This window comes from Megascapheus bottae, chromosome 6, assembly GCF_031878675.1.
Source record: "Megascapheus bottae isolate mThoBot1 chromosome 6, mThoBot2.hap1, whole genome shotgun sequence".
NCBI classification, from domain to species: Eukaryota; Metazoa; Chordata; class Mammalia; order Rodentia; family Geomyidae; genus Megascapheus; species Megascapheus bottae.
The window spans coordinates 36751045-36769625 of NC_143514.1; the positions used below are offsets into that span (position 1 = coordinate 36751045).

Consider the following 18581-nt stretch of genomic DNA (forward strand, 5'->3'; position numbering starts at 1 on the left):
GCACAGACACAATGAAGGAAGTCATACCTCAGTCTCATCACTTTATACGCATTTACATTCAAATAAAATATAAGGCTAAGCAAGGCAGAATACTGGCCACACTTGTTCTGAGATCATGGTCTTCGTGGTTGATGATTTGGTCTGATCCACTATAAAACAAAATTTGCAAATACTTTTTGAAAATCTTTTCATCTTTCTGGGCAATATGAATGGATCTCCTTAAATCTCCAGGCATTATCTCTCCCTCCAGACATTCCCTCCCACACTCCCCCTTTTGTACTGTAGGTCCTGGGTCTTGAATGCAGAGGCTGGGTGCCATCCTTGAGCTTTGTTTGGTGCTCAAAGCTGGCCCTCTACCGTGGAACCATATCTTCACTTTGGGGGCTATTTTGTTGTTTTTGTTGTTAACTGGAAGTTAAGAGTCTCACGGATTTCCTGCCTGGGCTGACTTTGACCCCCTGATCTTCAGATCTCAGCCTTCTGAGTAGCTGGGGTGACTGGCGCCGGCCACCAGAGCTCCCTGTGGGCTCTGTCGTTCCGTAGTTTACGGTTTCAGTGGTGGTCTGAGCCGGGCGCGGGACCGCGGGGCTTTTTCACTACCATTGCACCTCAAACGGGAAATTTTTAAATGAGCGAGCCCGCAGTGTACCTTGCTTAGCTTCCTTCAGGACGCGCGTTGATGGACAAAGACGGACCGCAGGCCACCCCAGGCGGGCCCTGGGTTGGGGCAGTCCAGACCTTTCAGGGGCGGGCCACCCACTTCGCACTGGAAGGCCCGTGGGCGTCGCTTCCCGCCAGGAACCGGGGGCGCTTCCTGGAAGGAGCGCCCAAAAAGGTTCCGCCAGGGGACCAAGACAGGCGCCCTCTGGCTTCCCCGCCCCCTCCCACCTAACCCTGTCCACACCCACGGCGCCCCGCCCCCTCGGCCTTATAGACGGCAGGGACGCCCGGGCACGCCTGGTTCTCGGAGGTTCACCCGAGCCCATAGCGCGCGCGCTCCTCCCCAGGGTCGCCCGGAGCCCCGGCAGCGCGGAGCGGAGCCGGGAGGCGGCGGCGGCGGCGGCGGCCGCGCCCGCACCATGGAGCTCAACCCAATCCCAGCCCGGGTGACCGCCAGTGTCTGCCATCCCTCGTGCCGGGTGTACCAGCTCTCCGCGCAGCTCTCTCCGCGCCGTCCCCTCCTCACCTCCAAGCCAACATGAAGGAGACCCGGGGCGGCGGCAGCGCCCCTTTCTGCACCCGTTTCAACCGTTCCTACTCGGGTGGTATGTGGGCACCCGAACGCTCCGCCGAGGCGCTGGGCAACCTCACCCGTTCCCCGGCGCCCGGCGAGGACTGTGGCTCGGTGTCGGTGGCCTATCCGATCACGATGATGATCACGGGCTTGGTGGGCAACGCGCTGGCCATGCTGCTGGTGTCGCGGAGCTACCGGCGGCGGGAGAGCAAGCGCAAGAAGCCTTTCCTGCTGTGCATCGGCTGGCTGGCGCTCACCGATCTGGTCGGGCAGCTGCTCACCAGCCCCGTGGTTATCGTAGTGTACCTTTCCAAACGAAGCTGGGAACACCTCGACCCGTCCGGGCGCCTGTGCGTCTTCTTCGGGTTGACCATGACGGTATTCGGGCTCTCTTCGCTCTTCATCGCCAGCGCCATGGCCGTCGAGCGGGCTCTGGCCATTCGGGCGCCTCACTGGTACGCCAGCCACATGAAGACGCGCGCCACGCGCGCCGTCCTGCTGGGCGTGTGGCTGGCCGTGCTGGCCTTCGCCCTGCTGCCGGTGCTGGGCGTGGGTGAGTACACCGTCCAGTGGCCCGGGACGTGGTGTTTCATCAGCACCGGGCAAGGGAACAATGCCACCAGCTCTTCTCACCACTGGGGCAACCTGGTCTTTGCCTCCACCTTCGCCTTCCTGGGGCTCCTGGCGCTGGCGGTCACTTTCGCCTGTAACCTGGCCACCATTAAGGCGCTGGTGTCCCGCTGTCGGGCCAAAGCTGCCATCTCGCAGTCCAGTGCCCAGTGGGGCCGGATCACCACCGAGACGGCCATCCAGCTCATGGGGATCATGTGCGTGCTTTCTGTCTGCTGGTCGCCTCTCTTGGTAAGTTCCTGGGTGAGGGGAGGGTGGAGGGGGGCCACCGTGGTGGCTGCACCCTGGAGAATGGGCTTGGGAGCCTTCGGGAGAACCCCAGCGCTAGCCTGGTTCTAGCTGCAGACGTGGGCTTTCTTGCTGCCCAGCACCCACGTCCCAGGCAGGCATCGCATTACACACTGCCCCTGCACCCTTGGCCTGGCTAGCTGTCTCTAATCCCGGGGGAAGACGCAGGTTTGCACTTTAGTGCACGTGCAGGCACAGTTGGCACCAGACGCACTAGAAGCAGGATGGTGACGAGCGCGGTACTGTCTGGTATTGGACGTTTTCTCTTTATTTTGGGATACCTCTCTGCTAAGGTGATTTATTTTTTCCAGCCTGCAAAATTACCCAACTGCCACCTCAGGCAGGCACCGCCTTTTTGCCCACTCGTGAGTCCTCCCTGCGCAGAAGTGCGAACCTCACTCCTGTCTGGGAGCAGGGGAATGAATAGTGGTGTGGCAGCAGAGGCTTGGCTCAGCCCCGGGGTGTGTGCCTGACCCCCTAGGAAGCCAGTGCTTCAGTCCACTGTCAGTCAAAGAGGAGACCTAGCATCCCAGGAGGTCCCCTGGCCTGCATTTGTTAGTTAGTTGGTTGGTTTGCTTGTTTTCTTTGGGGCAAAAGTGCTGGGTTTCAGAGAATCCCGTCAGAGGAGATAAGAGTTTATCAGTTCACACACCAGCAAACTATGGAATGACCTGGGAATAAATGATGATTCCACAGACGCCAAACCACCATCTCTTACACGGGTCTGAGTTTTGTTTCTGTTTCTTTTTAGTTAGAAACTCCTGTTATGGGTTGTTGAGTGGATTCACAAGGACAGGCAATAATTTGGCGTCCAAGTGGCTTACCCTAATAGTTATTACAGAAAGAATGATCCTGTTATACTCACAGTGATAGCCAATTATACATGAAGTCCTGCAAACATATTACACAGCTGTGCAAAACCTCTGAAACACAAAGGCAGGGTTTGGAGAACCTACCACATGTTTTATTTGTTTGTTTGTTTGTTTTTGATTAAGGTAAAATACACAATATAAAATTTAGTCTTTTAACCATTGTTAAGTTCAGGGTTTCATGACATTGAAGGCATTGACATGGTGAGGGGTATATCTAGTTTTAAATCTCTGGCCTTTTAAAACACAGGAACTTTTTTCTCAAACCCCTCTAACTTTGACAAAGCAGATGCGGAAAGATCCCTGTGTGTGGTTAGTCTGGACCGCTTTGAACACAAGCTTGGCCCCAAATCAGTAACATGATGACAAGGAGAGTTATGTGAGGACCTAACAACCCCACCTACAAGTCACCCGTTACAGCTCTGAGTTCCAGGAACTGGCACTCAAGCTGATGTCATCATCCCAAGCTTATCAAAACTCACACCAAGTTTAGACATTTATTCTACAGTTAAGGAATGGATTGTGTAGGTGACCAAGCAGAAGGGCGGGTGTATGTGGGGGTGAGGAGATTTCTTAAAAACTGGATTTTACTGAAATTAATGTAACTTGAAAGACAAAAAGAGTATCACAGATCACAGAGTATCTCAGATATTCTCAACTGTCTTCTAAATCTTACACGTGTGAGTTCGCTGTGGCACACAATTTATTCCCTAGGGGAAAAATGCAGGTAACTCAGAGGAATCAAATATTTGCCTCTATAGAGGGTCAGATTCATAATCTTTGTTTGTTCCTTTGTTTTGTTTTTGAGTACAAAATAAACAATGAAGTGTTTTTTTTTCTTTCAATGGACAGTTTAATTCACATGCTATTCAGTATTAGGTACATCAGAAAAAGTACATTTTCATTGTGATTATTGTAAGTTAGGGTGGCCTGCTCACCCTGGATTTGTTGCTCAGGAGCAGAGCACTTGCTTAGCATTTTAAAGGCCCTGAGTTTGGACCCAGTACTGCCACAAAAGAATGTCCACAGAGAAAGACTGGATTAAAACTAGTCTTAGTGGAAGTGGTGCTGTGGCTCAAGGGGTAGGGCAGTAGCCTTGAGCTGAAGAGTTCATGGTCAGGGCCCAGGCCCAGAGTTCAAGTCCCACCACCAACAAAAACAAAAACAAACAAAAAAAAAACCAAAACTAGTCTTAGTTAATTTTGATTAATAGCCTCATTGAGATGTTTGCTGGTGTGTAGCATTTTGTCAGTTGGCCATTTCTTATAAAAGCATTAAATTTGAATTCCACTCATGGTCATATCAAAAAGAAGAAATTCTCAAATTCAAAATAGTTATCTTTGAAGTATATAGTTCCATCTTCTGTTTTGTCCACCATGAAAATTAAATCAATATGTGGTGTGCATTTCTAGTCTTAGATAATCAGGAGGCTGAAGCCTAGAGGGTCATAAGTTAAAGCCAATCTTTCCCAGCAGAAAAGTCAGCAAGACCTCATTTTCAATTAACCAGCAAAATGCCAGACTAAAAGTATGGTTCAAGTATTAGTGTGCCCATTGTGAGCATGAAAGCCTAGCAAGATTTTATTCTATGCCTTGGCATCAAACTCTGGTACTGGCACACAGAATAAAGGAAGAAAAAAAGAAAACAAAAGGCAAGGAAGGAAGGAAGGAAGGAATCTCCATGCATTCTGAGAAAGATCTATGGTACAAAAGTGGAATGAAGGAACTGATTAAAACTGTTCTCTTAATAGGTTAGTGAATTACAGGAATGAAAACACTGGAATCTGGTGAATTAATTTTCAGCTTCTTGGTGTTAACATGAGAAATCCTTTCTTACATCTTTTTTTAAACTATGGGTAAAGTGTCAATTACATATTAGCTTTGATTTAGTTAGACATCCAATACTAATCTAGCATAATTATAATAATGTGTCATTGTCACTGCCGCAAAACTTAACAGAACCAAGAGACCATAATAAAAAATGTTCCAATGGTTGAAAATTCTCTCTTTATAAATACAGTGTAATGCAAACAAAAGCTTTTTTTCCCTCAATTTTTTTTAGAAACTTTGGAAAACATTGTAGAAGATAGAAATTAAGAAGGGAATGATGAGGTGTGAGTTCTGAAATATGACTATGAGAAGTGAAAATAATTGGGAAAGTATTATCACAGTAGATGACGCTCTATTCTTACAGTTCTACATTGTTTATTTAATGTGTCAAACTGCTACTTTGTTGGAATTAGCCAGTTGGAATCAGCTAATTTATAGCAACACAATCTGTTTATATATACATATGTGTATAATGTGTCTCTATGTGTATGTATGTATATATATATATAACTGGGTATATGTATATACATGTGTGTATATGTTTGTGTGTCTGGGTGCACTAGGCTTGAGCACAGGCCTCAAACTTGCTCAGCTGGTGTTCTACCACTTGAACCATGCATCCAGCCTTGTTTTTTATATGATGTCTATTTTGGTGAGTTTCCTAAATAGCCAGGATTCCATTTGTGAGCCACTGATACCTGGCTATTAATGTTTTATTTTTCATGAGCTATGCTTATCAAATTGTTCAATTATTTCACATGATAGCCAACTTTTCATATTCAGGAAACCCTAGGATGTTGTTCAAACAAATCTATGAGTACATTTTGTTCATTTATAATCTGGTACCCCAAAGGGTAGATTGTGAGGAATGCTGTATGGCTTTGTGCTTACTCATGTAAAGATAGACATATCTGTCATTACAATAGTAGTTATAGGGATAATAATCAACATTATAAAAAGTAAGTTATGAAGAACAAGCACTATTTTGTCTTTAGGGTTAGAACTGGATAAAAGCCACCTTGAATTAAACATAGGATCAGCAAATTTCCTATCCAGGCTCTATAAATACAAACAGGTGTGCTTTAATTTGAGAAGCTTTTTCACAATATATTTTTAAAAAGCATTTGCATTTTCTTCTGTGTGTCTCTACTCTGAAAATTTCCTGTTAATATACTACATGTGGTAGATATGTGTGGTAGATAATTTGTAGAAGAATGCTATTGTACAGTGTATTAAACTGTTGTTCATTTCTTTGTCACCTCTTTATACGAATTTTAAATTTCTGCCATATTCCTGCAATAATATCAAAGGGAATGATTAAACATATTAGTCCTCCCTATTAGGAAAACATACTATAATTCGTTTTTATGAAAGTTTTAACTGTATTGTCACATCGCTATCTACAAGGCATCAGTTACTGCCCGTGATTAGCTATGAAGAAGGCAGGGATAAGATATTTCCTCTCAACCTTTCCCTCTGGGTCACAGACTACTTTAACCTTATGCTTTAGTGATTGTACTTGAAAAAAAAGGAAGTTGAGATTATTTTAATTCTTTACATTTCTAAATTTACTATCATCTAGTATAGAAGGGCTTTTAAAAGGCTTTTCCTTGTCATGCTGTTGATCAAACCCAGGCCTCTAAACATTCTAGGCAAGAATTGTATCTTTGAGCTACACTCCTAGACCAAAATAGAATTATAAAAAAAAATTGTTAAAGAGTTCATTCCATTCAGAGAAGCATGATTTCTCCACTTCTGAGTGAAACAACTAAAGAACAATGAAGCAAGCTAGGATATAATTCATGCCTGTGGCTCTCAGGAAAAAGTCCATCTGATTTAGCCAGAGGGCACATCCCCAAAGAAGTGGTATGACAAGTCTTGGCCTCATGGCAGACCTCAGTATGCCAAGAACCCAGCTAAAAAGAACATAGTGTACACACTAGAACAAAGGGAATCAGCCAGAAAATATTCTTGACCCCAGATTGAGATATTTAGACTCTCAATGACAGGTGAGGACTTTGCTGTTGTTGTTGCCAGAAGGCAATAGAATGGCTAATGTGTGTCTTTAAAAGATGAAGAGAGTTCATTTGCTAGGTTTCAGTGGTGGCACATGCCTGTAATCCTAGCTACTCAGAAGGTTGTGATCTGATCGCAGTTTCGCAGTTAAAGCCAGTTGGGACAGGAAAGTTTGTGAGATTTTTTATCTCCAATTAATCTCTCTCTCTCTCTCTCTCTCTCTCTCTCTCTCTCTCTCTCTCTCTCTCTCTCTCTCCCTCTCCCTCTCCCTCTCCCTCTCCCTCTCTCCCTCTCTCCCTCTCTCCCTCTCTCCCTCTCTCCCTCTCTCCCTCTCTCCCTCTCTCCCTCTCTCCCTCCCTCCCTCCCTCCCTCCCTCCCTCCCTCCCTCCCTCTCTCTCTCTCTCTCTCTCTCTCTCTCTCTCTCTCTCTCTCTCTCTCTCTCTCTCTCTCTCTCTCTGTGTGTCAGAAGAGAAGCAGAGATGTGGCTGCTAACTGGGAGTAAAAATGCCCAGGGACGCCACTCAGGCACTGAGTTCAAGCCCCAGGACTGACATAATGGAGGGGGGCAGGGAAGTGGGGGAGGGAAAAGGAGAGAATTAATTGGCAGGGATATCAAGTGTAGATAGATGTGGCCTAAAAAAAATGAAAACATAAAGTTAGGTGTGACTTGCCTTTGAAGTAACATAGGATCTTAGGAGAGACAGTGTGAAGAGATGAGCTGAAGAAGGAAAGATAAAACTGATGCTATTAGAAATGATTGCTTTTATTTTATTTATTTATTTATTGGCCAGTCTTAGGTCTTGAACTCAGAGCCTGAGCACTGTCCTTGGGCTTTCACAAGGCTAGAGCTCTATCACTTTAAACACAGCCCCACTTCTGGCTTTTTTTCAGGGACTTGAACCCAGGGCTTTATGATGCTAGTCAGGCACACTACCATTAGGCCACACTCCTGGCCCCTCAATTTTAGAAGTGACTGATTCAATACATATTTATTGAGTATCAACTATGTCCTATCCTCTGTAGTGGAGTGTACATTATCACATCAGTTTTCTCTCGTAAGACTGTGGTCGCTGCTATCTATACCATTCTGACATAAAGAATCTGGGGACCAAATTTGTAATTCAGCAAATCTGACTTTCGGTCTTGGTTGTTTATTTCTTTGCTTAACCTGGAGTCCAATAATTCTAAACCAAACAGCAGGACTAGAGGACTTGTGTATTCTTTAAAAAAAATAGTTGAGACTTTATTCTAATGGCTATAATTACAGTACCAGATATCCCTCCTCATGGGGGGTGGAGAGGTCAAGGTGGCTGGGCTGTACCATTGTCAACCTTCCACGATGGGGCAGGGGAACTCTTAGGCATTCTGGATGGCGCCAGTCCCTGTCCCCCTTAACACTCCCTGCTCCCCTTAACACTCCCTGCTTTTCTTTTAGCCTAGTCAAATCCTTGACTAGTTTACCTTAGTACAAATGGGGTTATACCGGGTGTGTAGGATCATCAGTTTTATAACTCTGATCCTTTTTGTTTTTACTAAAGACATCATTTCAGTAATTATACATGGGCCAATCAACAGGAACATTCTCCTTCCAGGGTGACACTCAAACCTCTAGGAACAATATATCTAGTCCTCTTCTGTTCTGGAGGACAACTTCAGCTAAGGACCTCAATGAGTTTTCTGGGAGTCTGAAAGTCCAGGATCCTCACAGGCTGTCTTCACCTAGGAGTGATGAACCCAGTAGCTCATTTCTGCTACCTACACAGTGGTTCGAGTGCATAGGTTCAGTTGAGTACCAGGGCACTGGAAACCAGACGATGAACATGTTCCCAGATCAACTTGTAAGGCCTATAAGGACTGGATTGAATCATGATTAACAATGCCAGCTGAGATAACACATGACTTGGGGGGCCAACAATTGTTATCAGTCTCGGGCACACAGCATTCTTTGGTTTAGAGGGGAATATAGCGTGCCCTCCCAGTTTTGCACCCAAGAAAAAGCTCTCACAACTAGGAAGCATGCTTAACAATCCCTCAGGTGGGCACAAAGAATAGTTTCACATTAGTGTACCAATCCTGACCCAGCTTGCATCATGACTAACTCAATTACATACCTACCAATTCTACTTGTAATCTCCATTCTCAAGATAATGCTCATACCATCTACCACATACAGGAACTTTCTAGGATTTGTCTTTCTGCCTTTTTGTAGAACAAACATAAGACAGTTCTTTTCAGATCCTCCCTTATCCATAAACTATCCTTCTGTTTCCTCAATTCCTTTCCAAAGGTTTTCTTTACTAAACTTTTTCTCTCTTCTTTACCTGACTATAGCCCTCATTCACATTTAACCAGAGGCTAGGATTCTCTAGGCAGGTATAGAAGACTTGAACCTGTATCCATTCCCCATAAGTGCAGTCTCCACTCTTGCACATTTGTTACTACTCTTTCCCATGTCTTTAATTTTATCCTGTGTCACTTTCCAAAAAAATGACTCTGGTCCCTTCATCAAAAGGGGGTTGATGGGCAGAGATTCAGCTTCTGTAACTTCTTCAAGCTGACTTAGGGGCATTGTCTCTATCCTTAGATAGGGACCCTAAAAAGCTTAAGACTATTTTATCAAGGGGTTGCCAGGATTACATTTCAGGAGCAATATTTTACTCCATACTGGAGATCATATAAAACATTTAACAACTGCACAAACCTTCTTTAGCTACAATAGTGTACCCATTTGCAAAGGCATTTTCTTGACTGTCTGGGGAACTTAATCCCTGCGACCTCAACAATGCCTCAGTTACCTATGTAGGCCTATATACAGATCAATGGGAACATAAGCCTCAGATCCACAAATTTTCCTGAATTTGTGGCTGGTGTCAAATCAAACTTCACTCAGATAGGACTTTAAACTACCCACTATCACAGATGATTGACAAGTTCCTGCCCAGTTATGAAAGGCACAGGCATTAGTAAGGCATGCTTACAAACTATTCTATGACCTCCAGGCTCTGATTAATTTTGAATGGCCAAGCACAAGTGACTCTAGGATCTGACACCACCTCTGCCATCCAAGCAGTGGCTTACTGCATCTGGATGCTTCATTGCTTTCATCCCAGTAGTGTCTCTCCACACAGGAATAAACATTGGCATTTCACTTTGTTGGTTGCTGGACTTGAACTCAGGGTCTGGGCGCTGTCTCTCAGCTCTCCAGCTCAAGGCTAGCACTCTGCCACTTCGGGCTCCAAAGCAACTCTGTTGCCAGATTAGACACCAGCAGAACTGCAGTTTTCAGATCAATGAGTCCTATAAAAGGCCACTTTACTCCAGTTAGAAGCAACAAGGTGGTCAACTCAGAAATAGTCTCTAAGCATGATCTTACCTGGAACTTGGTTATATCCAAAGTTACATCTGAATAAGGATTGCTGTCCTTCTCCATGGGCCTGTGGGAAATTGCTATAAAGTAACTTACAAGAGCAAGCTGAAATAGCAATTAAGCAATCATTTTGGTTGTCCTAATTTTCCTTTTTTCTCTTTCTTGAAACAAACATTTAGGACAACTTCACTTTCAAATTTTGTTCAGAAACCCATTTCTAATGTTCTTTAAAACTATTACTGATATTAGCTTAAACACTTAAGTCTTTATTTGCATTTGAAAAAGCTTTAAGGGCTCAAGGAACTCCCCTAGCCTCCAGGCCTCCTAGGGCTCAAGGCATTCCCTTTGCCTTTTAGAAGAGGCTTTTTTTTTTCTCTGCAGTTTAGATTACTTACTGCCTACAACTCCAACAACAGTTTAAACTCAAATAAGTTTTTCCTTAATGCAAGAACTACAAACATCATCAGTGCACCAAAAGTCTAAGTCTGGACTTTCTTTCTTTTTCTAAAATACGTCCAATTGCAATCCAGTAGCATGAAACCAAATCATAAGGAGGTAAACCTTTAAACATTCCTTTAAAATACTAATCACATTACCCACATTTTACTATCAGATTTTCAGTGTCAGTCTGCAAGGAAAAAGGACGAAGATGATCCACTCAGTCCATCTGACCACATTTAGTGAACAGCCTCATGGCAGCTTATTTTCTTTCAACAGTGTGGACCCTCCCTTAGGGTCTTTTCCACCATGGGAACCCAGAGCTGCACCTTAGCCAGTTCACCTCTCACCCCCAAAGATGGTCACACAGGACTATCCTAAGTTTTCCCATCCTTTCTCTTGGCATTTGATTACCTAAACAGTTTTAAAAGACAGGCAAAGTTTCTGACATTGATAAACAAATTCACATTTAAATCTCTAATAGGTGTCTCCAAACTTTAACTTAAGGAAATAAATTCCAAATTCCCTAATACCTCTGTGCTAAACAGGATACAATGTTTACAATGTAAACAGCTCTATGCATTACAATACCAGATTTTTAAAATGCAGATTTCAGGACCTTTAGAAAAATACTTTTTACCAGTTCCTCTATAAAACAATGCAGTAATCCTTTGAGACAAAGATCTTAAAGCACACAAAATTCAAGAGAGCTTTGCCAATTTTACTCTTGCAGGTGAGTACCAGGTTCAAAACAAAACTTTTTACAAGGCAACTTAGCTGGAAGTTATTTTTCCAGGGCTTGTTACAACTGCAGACACGCGGGAGCGGCCATACCAGGCTCAGAAATGTTCAAATAAATAACAAAGACATACACACACAAATCACAAGGATCCATATTTAGGATTGGTACCAATTTCAAAAACAAAACCAGACAAGACAAAAAACACCTCATAAAACAAGACAGAAGCAGAGACCTTTAGTACCCCCTAATTTTGATGGTATGCCTGGCAGCAGAGTGAGGAAGATACCTGGGGCCCTAAAAACTCTCAGGGGTGCCTCCCTTTTCTCTGGCAGCCAGCTGGCCAAGGCCATCCTACCTGCAAAAACTGCTATCAGGGAGCAAAAGTTTTTCGTTTCTGGCAAGACTCAGTATCACCTCAGTCCTGGGGAGGGGATCCACATCCCTCCCGCCAAAGATCTGATGGTTCCAGAGAGAGGATTCCACTGCCTCCCAATAGGAACCTCCACAAGGGGGTCAAGGCGTCCCTTGACCATCCTGGCCTTAAAGAGCTTGCTGCGTCCAGCTTTTTCCTCTCTGTTTTAGGCCACAGTGGACTTTCCAGATATACGTACAGAAATAGAGTGGTTGACCGACTTCTACTTACCTCTGGAGGCCTTTACTTTTCACCTGGGTGATTTCCCTCAAAAAGATGGTTAAGAATTTCTGGAGGATAATCAGAGACTCTCTTGGGTCTGACACCATCGATGGGATTCCACATCCACCGGTGGGACTTGAACCTACGCGTCAACCTGTGGTTAAGGACTCTTCCCAGCCCATGCACCAAAAATGTTATGGGGTCAAGAGGAGGGGATTCCACATCCCTCCAGGTGGGGATTCCACGTCCCACCAGAGTCCACCACACAGAGACAGTCTCATATAAAAAGGTGGATTTATTGGGGAAGTAGATGGTGAACTGACCGGCCAGGGACACAGTGCAGACTCGGGAGCTGACACTGTGACAATTTTTTTAAAAATCATTTTATTAAGGAGTTGTACAGAGGGGATACAATTATTTCTCTCTTTTTTTTTTGCCAGTCCTGGGCTTGAACTCAGGGCCTGAACACTGTCCTTGGGCTTTTTCCTCAAGAGTAGAGCTCTACCACTTGAGCCACAGCATCACTTCTGGCTTTTCTATGTGTGTGGTATCAAGGAATTGAACCTGGGTCTTTGCATGCTAGGCAAGCACTAGGCCAAACTCCCAGCCCCTATTTTTAACTATTTAAAAAATGCACTGAGTTCAGGTTAAAAACCAACCACCAAATGGATTCCGATACTGATCTACACAGCCCACTGGCTCCTGCAGACCAGGTGCCCACATGTCCAAATCTTTTCTCAGTACTGACAGTAAATTGATTCTCTTTGTACAATAAAAAAGCTGAGTAATATTGCATAGGAGTCACAGAAACTGCCTCAGTGGAAACAGAAACTATTTACATTAAATAAAAACCTGGCTGCAGGCTGCGTGTGCACATGTACAGCATGGTGTGATGCACACTGTGACCAACCCATGGAGACAGCTTCTGGCACTCAGGACCACAGACTCGCAGGTTTGCCACATGAGAGGAAAGCAGAGGGCAGAGAGGAGGAAGTGAGGGGGAGGAGGAGTTCTGGTTCACTTCTGGTTCCCGAGCTAAGATTGGACAGCCAGTCCAGTCCTTCATAGAGCCTGTCCCCACTGCTGGCACAGGTGGCCTGAATGTACCAGTCCCTGTGGCGTGGAGAGCGCAGCCCCAGCTTGTCTGTGATTTTGACAGCATCATGGCATTGGGGAGGTCCTGAGGGGAAGGATGCATCAGCAACAAGAGCCATCAGCAGGCTGTCCTCCCCTTCCCTGACATGGGTGCCCTTAGGGAGGATCCTGCTGGCACCTACCTGTTTGTTGGCAAACACGGAGAGGACAGCATCCTAGAGCTCATCCTCAGCCAGCATCCGCATAAGCTCTTCACAGGCCTCGTCAACACGCTCCCTGTCATTGCTGTCCACCACGAAGATCAAGCCTTGGGGGGCTCTGAAAGTAGTGGCGCCACAGTGGCCTGATCTTGTCCTGGCCACCCATGTCCCACACAGTGAAGCTGATGTTCTTGTGTTCCACGGTCTCCACACTGAAACCTATGGTGGGAATGGTGGTCACGATTTCACCCAGCTTCAGTTTGTACAGAATTGTCATCTTCCCAGCTGCATGCAGGCCCACCATGAGGATGCGCGTTTCTTTTTTTGCCAAAAAGGCCCTTGATGAGATTTGCAAAGATATTCCCCATGCTTATGGACAGGTGGAAGGGACACTGGCCCAAAACCTCAGCAGCAGCTGCTCCCAGCCAGGCGTTGGTTTTGCTCCCACAAGAGGGCGGCGCTGGTGGCAGGACTTGTGTATTCTTATATGTAAAGTACAGAGAAATCTGAAATCTTTATCCAGTCACAATATTTTCAGGTTCTTTATTTGGGTGAATTATGATTTAATGGACCAGATGTACAATTTGAAATGGGGACAATTTAGTCGATCCTATTAAGGATGGGTGTGCTGAGTAATAGGTTTGGAATATACCTATGAATTGACCATTAGGTATTTAAATGATATATCCAGAAGTTAATATAATCTGAAGATGAGTGAGTGAGATAAATCATAGCTAAAAGATGATGATTCTAAATTTTAGGTTTATGAGAGGGAGACAGAGAGAGAAAGAGAGAGAGAGAGAGAGAGAGAGAGAGAGAGAGAGAGAGAGAGAGAGAGAGAGAGAGAGAGAGAGAGAGAGAGCGCGAGCGCCTAGGATTAAATACTCCTTAAGCTATCATCTTTAAAATATTCAGATGCTCTAGAGCTGGAGCATAATTGTGATTCATTGGCCTCTCATTTGAAAAAGCTGTAAAGGTCAATAGCTCAATGACAAGTTTCCATAGATCCACTTTTCTGGAAATACTGCCCTGGCTTCTGCACTGTGAGCATTTGTAAGAGTGTGGGATTCATCAAGGATGCTGAGTGGTGACAGTGAGTGGCACTTCAGGTTCTTTCAGGTTTTACTTCTGGCCTGCATTGCAAGGAAATTGTGGAGGGAGGGGAAGCCCCGCCTGAGTGTTTTGCATTTGTGTGTTCACTACTTTTCTTATTCATTTATCATTCATTTATTCATCTCTGAGATCTACAATTGTAATATGCAAGTTTGCCTCTCCATTTTCTGAAATTCTTTTTTTTTATTGTTGGGGTAATGCATAGAGGGGTTACAGTTACATTTGTCAGGCACTGAGTGCATCACTTCTCAAACATTGATACCCTTCTCATGTTTTTTTCCCCCTTCTCCTCCCCATACCCCTCCCAATTATCTTGTTCCCCCCTTCCCTTCCCTATTTCAAATAAATGAATAAACATATATACAATATACCAGGTAACAAAGTCAGATACATTAACCACATGAGATTAATCATAAGGGGAAAAAAGAAAAAAGAAATAACTGCACATAGTACATTGAGAACCACAATCACAAAGATATACCTCTTGCTTCCATATCCTAGAGTTCATTTTGTTTAGTCTCATCCTATATGAACATATGTATATAGCTTTCAAACTATTGTAATTTTCTGCTAGAAGCGTCCTAGATGTGTACTAATTATTACAGATGAGGGAAACCATTGAGCCTATGTTCCTTTGGGTCTGGCTTACTGCACTTAATATGATTTTTTCCAAGTCTTTCCATTTCCTTATGTCATTCTTTCTGATGGCAGCATAGAATTCCATTGTGTATAAGTATCACATCTTCTTGATCCATTCATCTAGTAAGGGATATCTGGGTTGGTTCCATATCATAGGATTTTCTGAAATTCTTTATCATGGGGATAAACAAGAAATCTGTGATATAATTCCCAACAACTATTCCTATGGAGAATCATTAGGTTATCTCTGAAGTCCTCCTTTCTCCAGAAAATTGTAACTTAAAGATGATAAGTTAATTTTTTTTTCTTGTGATTCTCCTCATGCCTTGTCTCCTAAGTATGTGAAATGTTTTACAATAACCATAGCAACATGACTTGCTCTTACAAATATATGACAGCGTCTGACTTCTTTCATGAGAGGAATGTATAAACACAAATACATCCACACAGAACACATGCACACACACACAGAAGTAGCATTACAGAAGTTACACTGCATGTAACTTTATACAAATTGTAGTTTTTACCCAGAATGTTTCTCTATTTGCCATATGTTACTTTACCCCTCAGCTGTTCAACAACATTTACACTTCATGAATTTGTATACACTTCTTTGGACCTATTGGTAAAGTCTTTTTCTGTTCTCAGAGCTCTCCCAAAGTCAGGTACACAAATCTTGTACATCATTCTTTTTTCTGGAAACCCTCATAACTATCTTGCCATGTAAGGCATCCTTAATTCATTCTTATTTCCTGAGTATCTGAACGTCAGATTTGAGAAGACAGTTTCTACTCTCACTCACAAAGGCAATTATGTGAGTCACGTTAGACAACCACTTGATACCTCTCTGAACTTTTTTCTTATGTTAAAAAAACACCTACCCATGTCACAGAATTGTGATTAAAAATAAGATAAATATATTTTAAAATAAATGAAAGGTGTGAAGTGCACAGGAGGCGTTTGATTGTTGCTGAATCCTGTTAGCATGCTGGTAATATTTCTTCCATATTAGGAATACCACTATCATGTTTTACTGGACAACTCTGTTGATGTTTTGTGTTCCAACAGATCTTCCTCAAAAAGAAACTGGAGAAAAGAGGCTAGTAATGTTTCATGGCTTGATTAATTACAGTTCACTGGCAAAACAAAAGTATGCCAGAGAATTTAATTTTTCTAAAATAAGAAAAATTGAAAGAAACAATAAATTGCCATGGGTAGGGGTAACAAAGTTCAAGAAGTAATGTACCCACTACCTGATGAATGCAACTGTAACCCCTCTGTACATCACCCCAACAATAAAATTAAATTAAAAAAGGAATAATAAATTTCATGTGCATAAATTTGTATAAAACATTGTCATCCCTCCTCATTCCTTGTCCTTACCAATCCCGCCTTTCCACCTTTTTCTCCTTTGCTTCCTCTCTCTCTCTCTGTCTCTCTGTCTTTGTCTCTGTCTCTCTGTCTCTTTGTGCCTCTCTGTCTCTTTGTCCCTCTCTCTGTCTCTGTCTCTCTGTCTCTTTCTCTCTCTGTCTGTCTCTCTGTCTGTCTGTCTGTCTGTCTGTCTGCCTGTCTCTCTCTCTGTCTCTCTCTCTCTCTCTCTCTCTCAGCTCTGGAATTCGCACTCTGCTTTAGAGTAGTCAGTTAGATCCCTAAATCTAAAATATACTGGATTTCTCCTCTCTTAAACTTCAAGATTAGCCACTGCCTTATGTTCTGATGACCTCTGTCCCAGGCATAAAGTGTCATCCTTATCTGCTTCTCTGCACCTGTCTTTTACAGGTAATCAGAAATATTGGAGCTAGATACAACCTCTGCTAGGGACTCAAAACCCTGAGTTGGATTTATATAAGCCATCAATGAGAGCAGAGTAGAAAGCACAGAGATATACCCTACCTCATACAATGTGAAAAAATCCTGGCAATGTCTTCATATTATTTGCAGGTTTTGAATGGCATGAATATCATTTCCACTTAGTGACCTGCCCAATATTCTCTGGAGTAACATTTATAAGGACTTGACAGTGATGATATTCATGTTTATTCAGAATCTGTGTATTGCTTCAAGGGATGATAGTTTCATGAGAGGAATTTGAAGAACAATAATTCTAAAAATGAAAATTGGAGGAAAGGAGATTTGATTATTCACAATTTAATTCTGCAAGAAAAAAGACAATTAGCTATTAACTTAGATAAATGCTGTATAGGATAAATCCTACATAATCTATATAAAATACGATGACTTGTTGATCTTAAAAAAAAAAACAAACCACAAAACCTTGTAGCTGAATACTAGTGGCTGTAAGTCTAGCCACTCAAGAGACTGCACTCTAAGGATTGTGGTTAGAAACCAGCAAGGCCCAAAGTCAAGCTCCAGTGTTAGCACACACACACACACACACACACACACACACACACACACACACACACACACACCTTGGCAATCCAAAACTAAAACATCATGTTGGAAATGGAAATTCATTTTTAAAGCAAGTATTTATTTTTTAAAAAGTTAAATGGGGGGGGGGCCAGAAGTTTGGCCTAGTGGTAGAGTGTTTGCCTAGCATGCACAAAGACCTGGGGTCAATTTCTCAGTACTACTTACATAGAAAAAAAACTGAAAGTGGTTCTATGGCTCATGTGGTAGAGCTCTAGCTTTAAGAAAGCCCAGGGACAGTGCTCAGGTCCTGAGTATGTTAAGTGTAATTTAAATGCACACCTTTTCATTAATCTATTTTTTTGTATTTCTTAAAAGTAGATTTAAGGCACTTATCTTTTTACTTTTCTCTGAATTCAATGTTATTTTCTGTGTTTAAGCATAAGCTACAGCATGATTCATGAAAATATGGAAGTATATTGTTTAAGATGAAAATGATGAAAGTTTGTGTATGTGGAGGAATCTCCAAGATAATAAAGTGGAGATTTGATTGTTTTGATATATAATTTCTTGCTGTCAAGCACCTTACATGAGTCAGCGCTTGTGGCAGAATGCATGCATAAATATCTTTCCAAATAGAAGAATGCCTCCATAGCCAGTGGTAGGCAGACAGAAAGCAAGTTACCCTTGCTTTGGAAATGCTCCTCTCTGTTTCCTGAGAGGAGTAAAAGAGAGTTATTGAGGATGCAGCTGAGAGTGCAGAGAGAGAAAGAACTGGAGTCCACTGGAGAGCAAGAGGCCTGCAGCTGATCTTGCTTTCATGAATAGAAGTCACTTTTTCTCACTGGGTTTCCATTTGTCAGTAGATAAAATAAACAAGATTTTATTATTTTCAGTTTGGACTGTCTATGTTTATATATAACAGTGTCCCTGTTGTAGGCACTGTTTTAGATTCATGTGGGAAAACACCTAACAACTTCTTAGGATAAAGCAGGGAAATGTATGCAAACTGGAAAAGGCCACAGCCTTTAATTTTCAGTGTTGGAGATGGAATCTCATGTAGACTAGACTCACATATTCTTTTAACAAGCCATCTTATAAATATTTATTGAGT

The 18581-nt window shown here is 43.1% G+C and overlaps 1 protein-coding gene and 1 pseudogene across 3 annotated transcripts in view; one reads left to right on the forward strand and one right to left on the reverse strand.

The window, feature by feature from the left end:
- Positions 1-958: 958 nt before the first annotated feature.
- Ptger3 (prostaglandin E receptor 3) overlaps positions 959-18581 on the forward strand; it is a 70170-nt gene continuing 52547 nt past the window's right edge. For all 3 annotated transcript variants that reach the window (XM_090334612.1, XM_090334615.1, XM_090334613.1), the window contains exon 1: positions 959-2095. In XM_090334612.1, the coding sequence (XP_090190738.1) occupies positions 1199-2095 (897 nt within the window). In that variant the 5' untranslated portion in view covers positions 959-1198. The remainder of the gene's footprint in view (positions 2096-18581) is intronic.
- LOC150061655 (ADP-ribosylation factor 1-like) lies at positions 12980-13722 on the reverse strand (annotated as a pseudogene).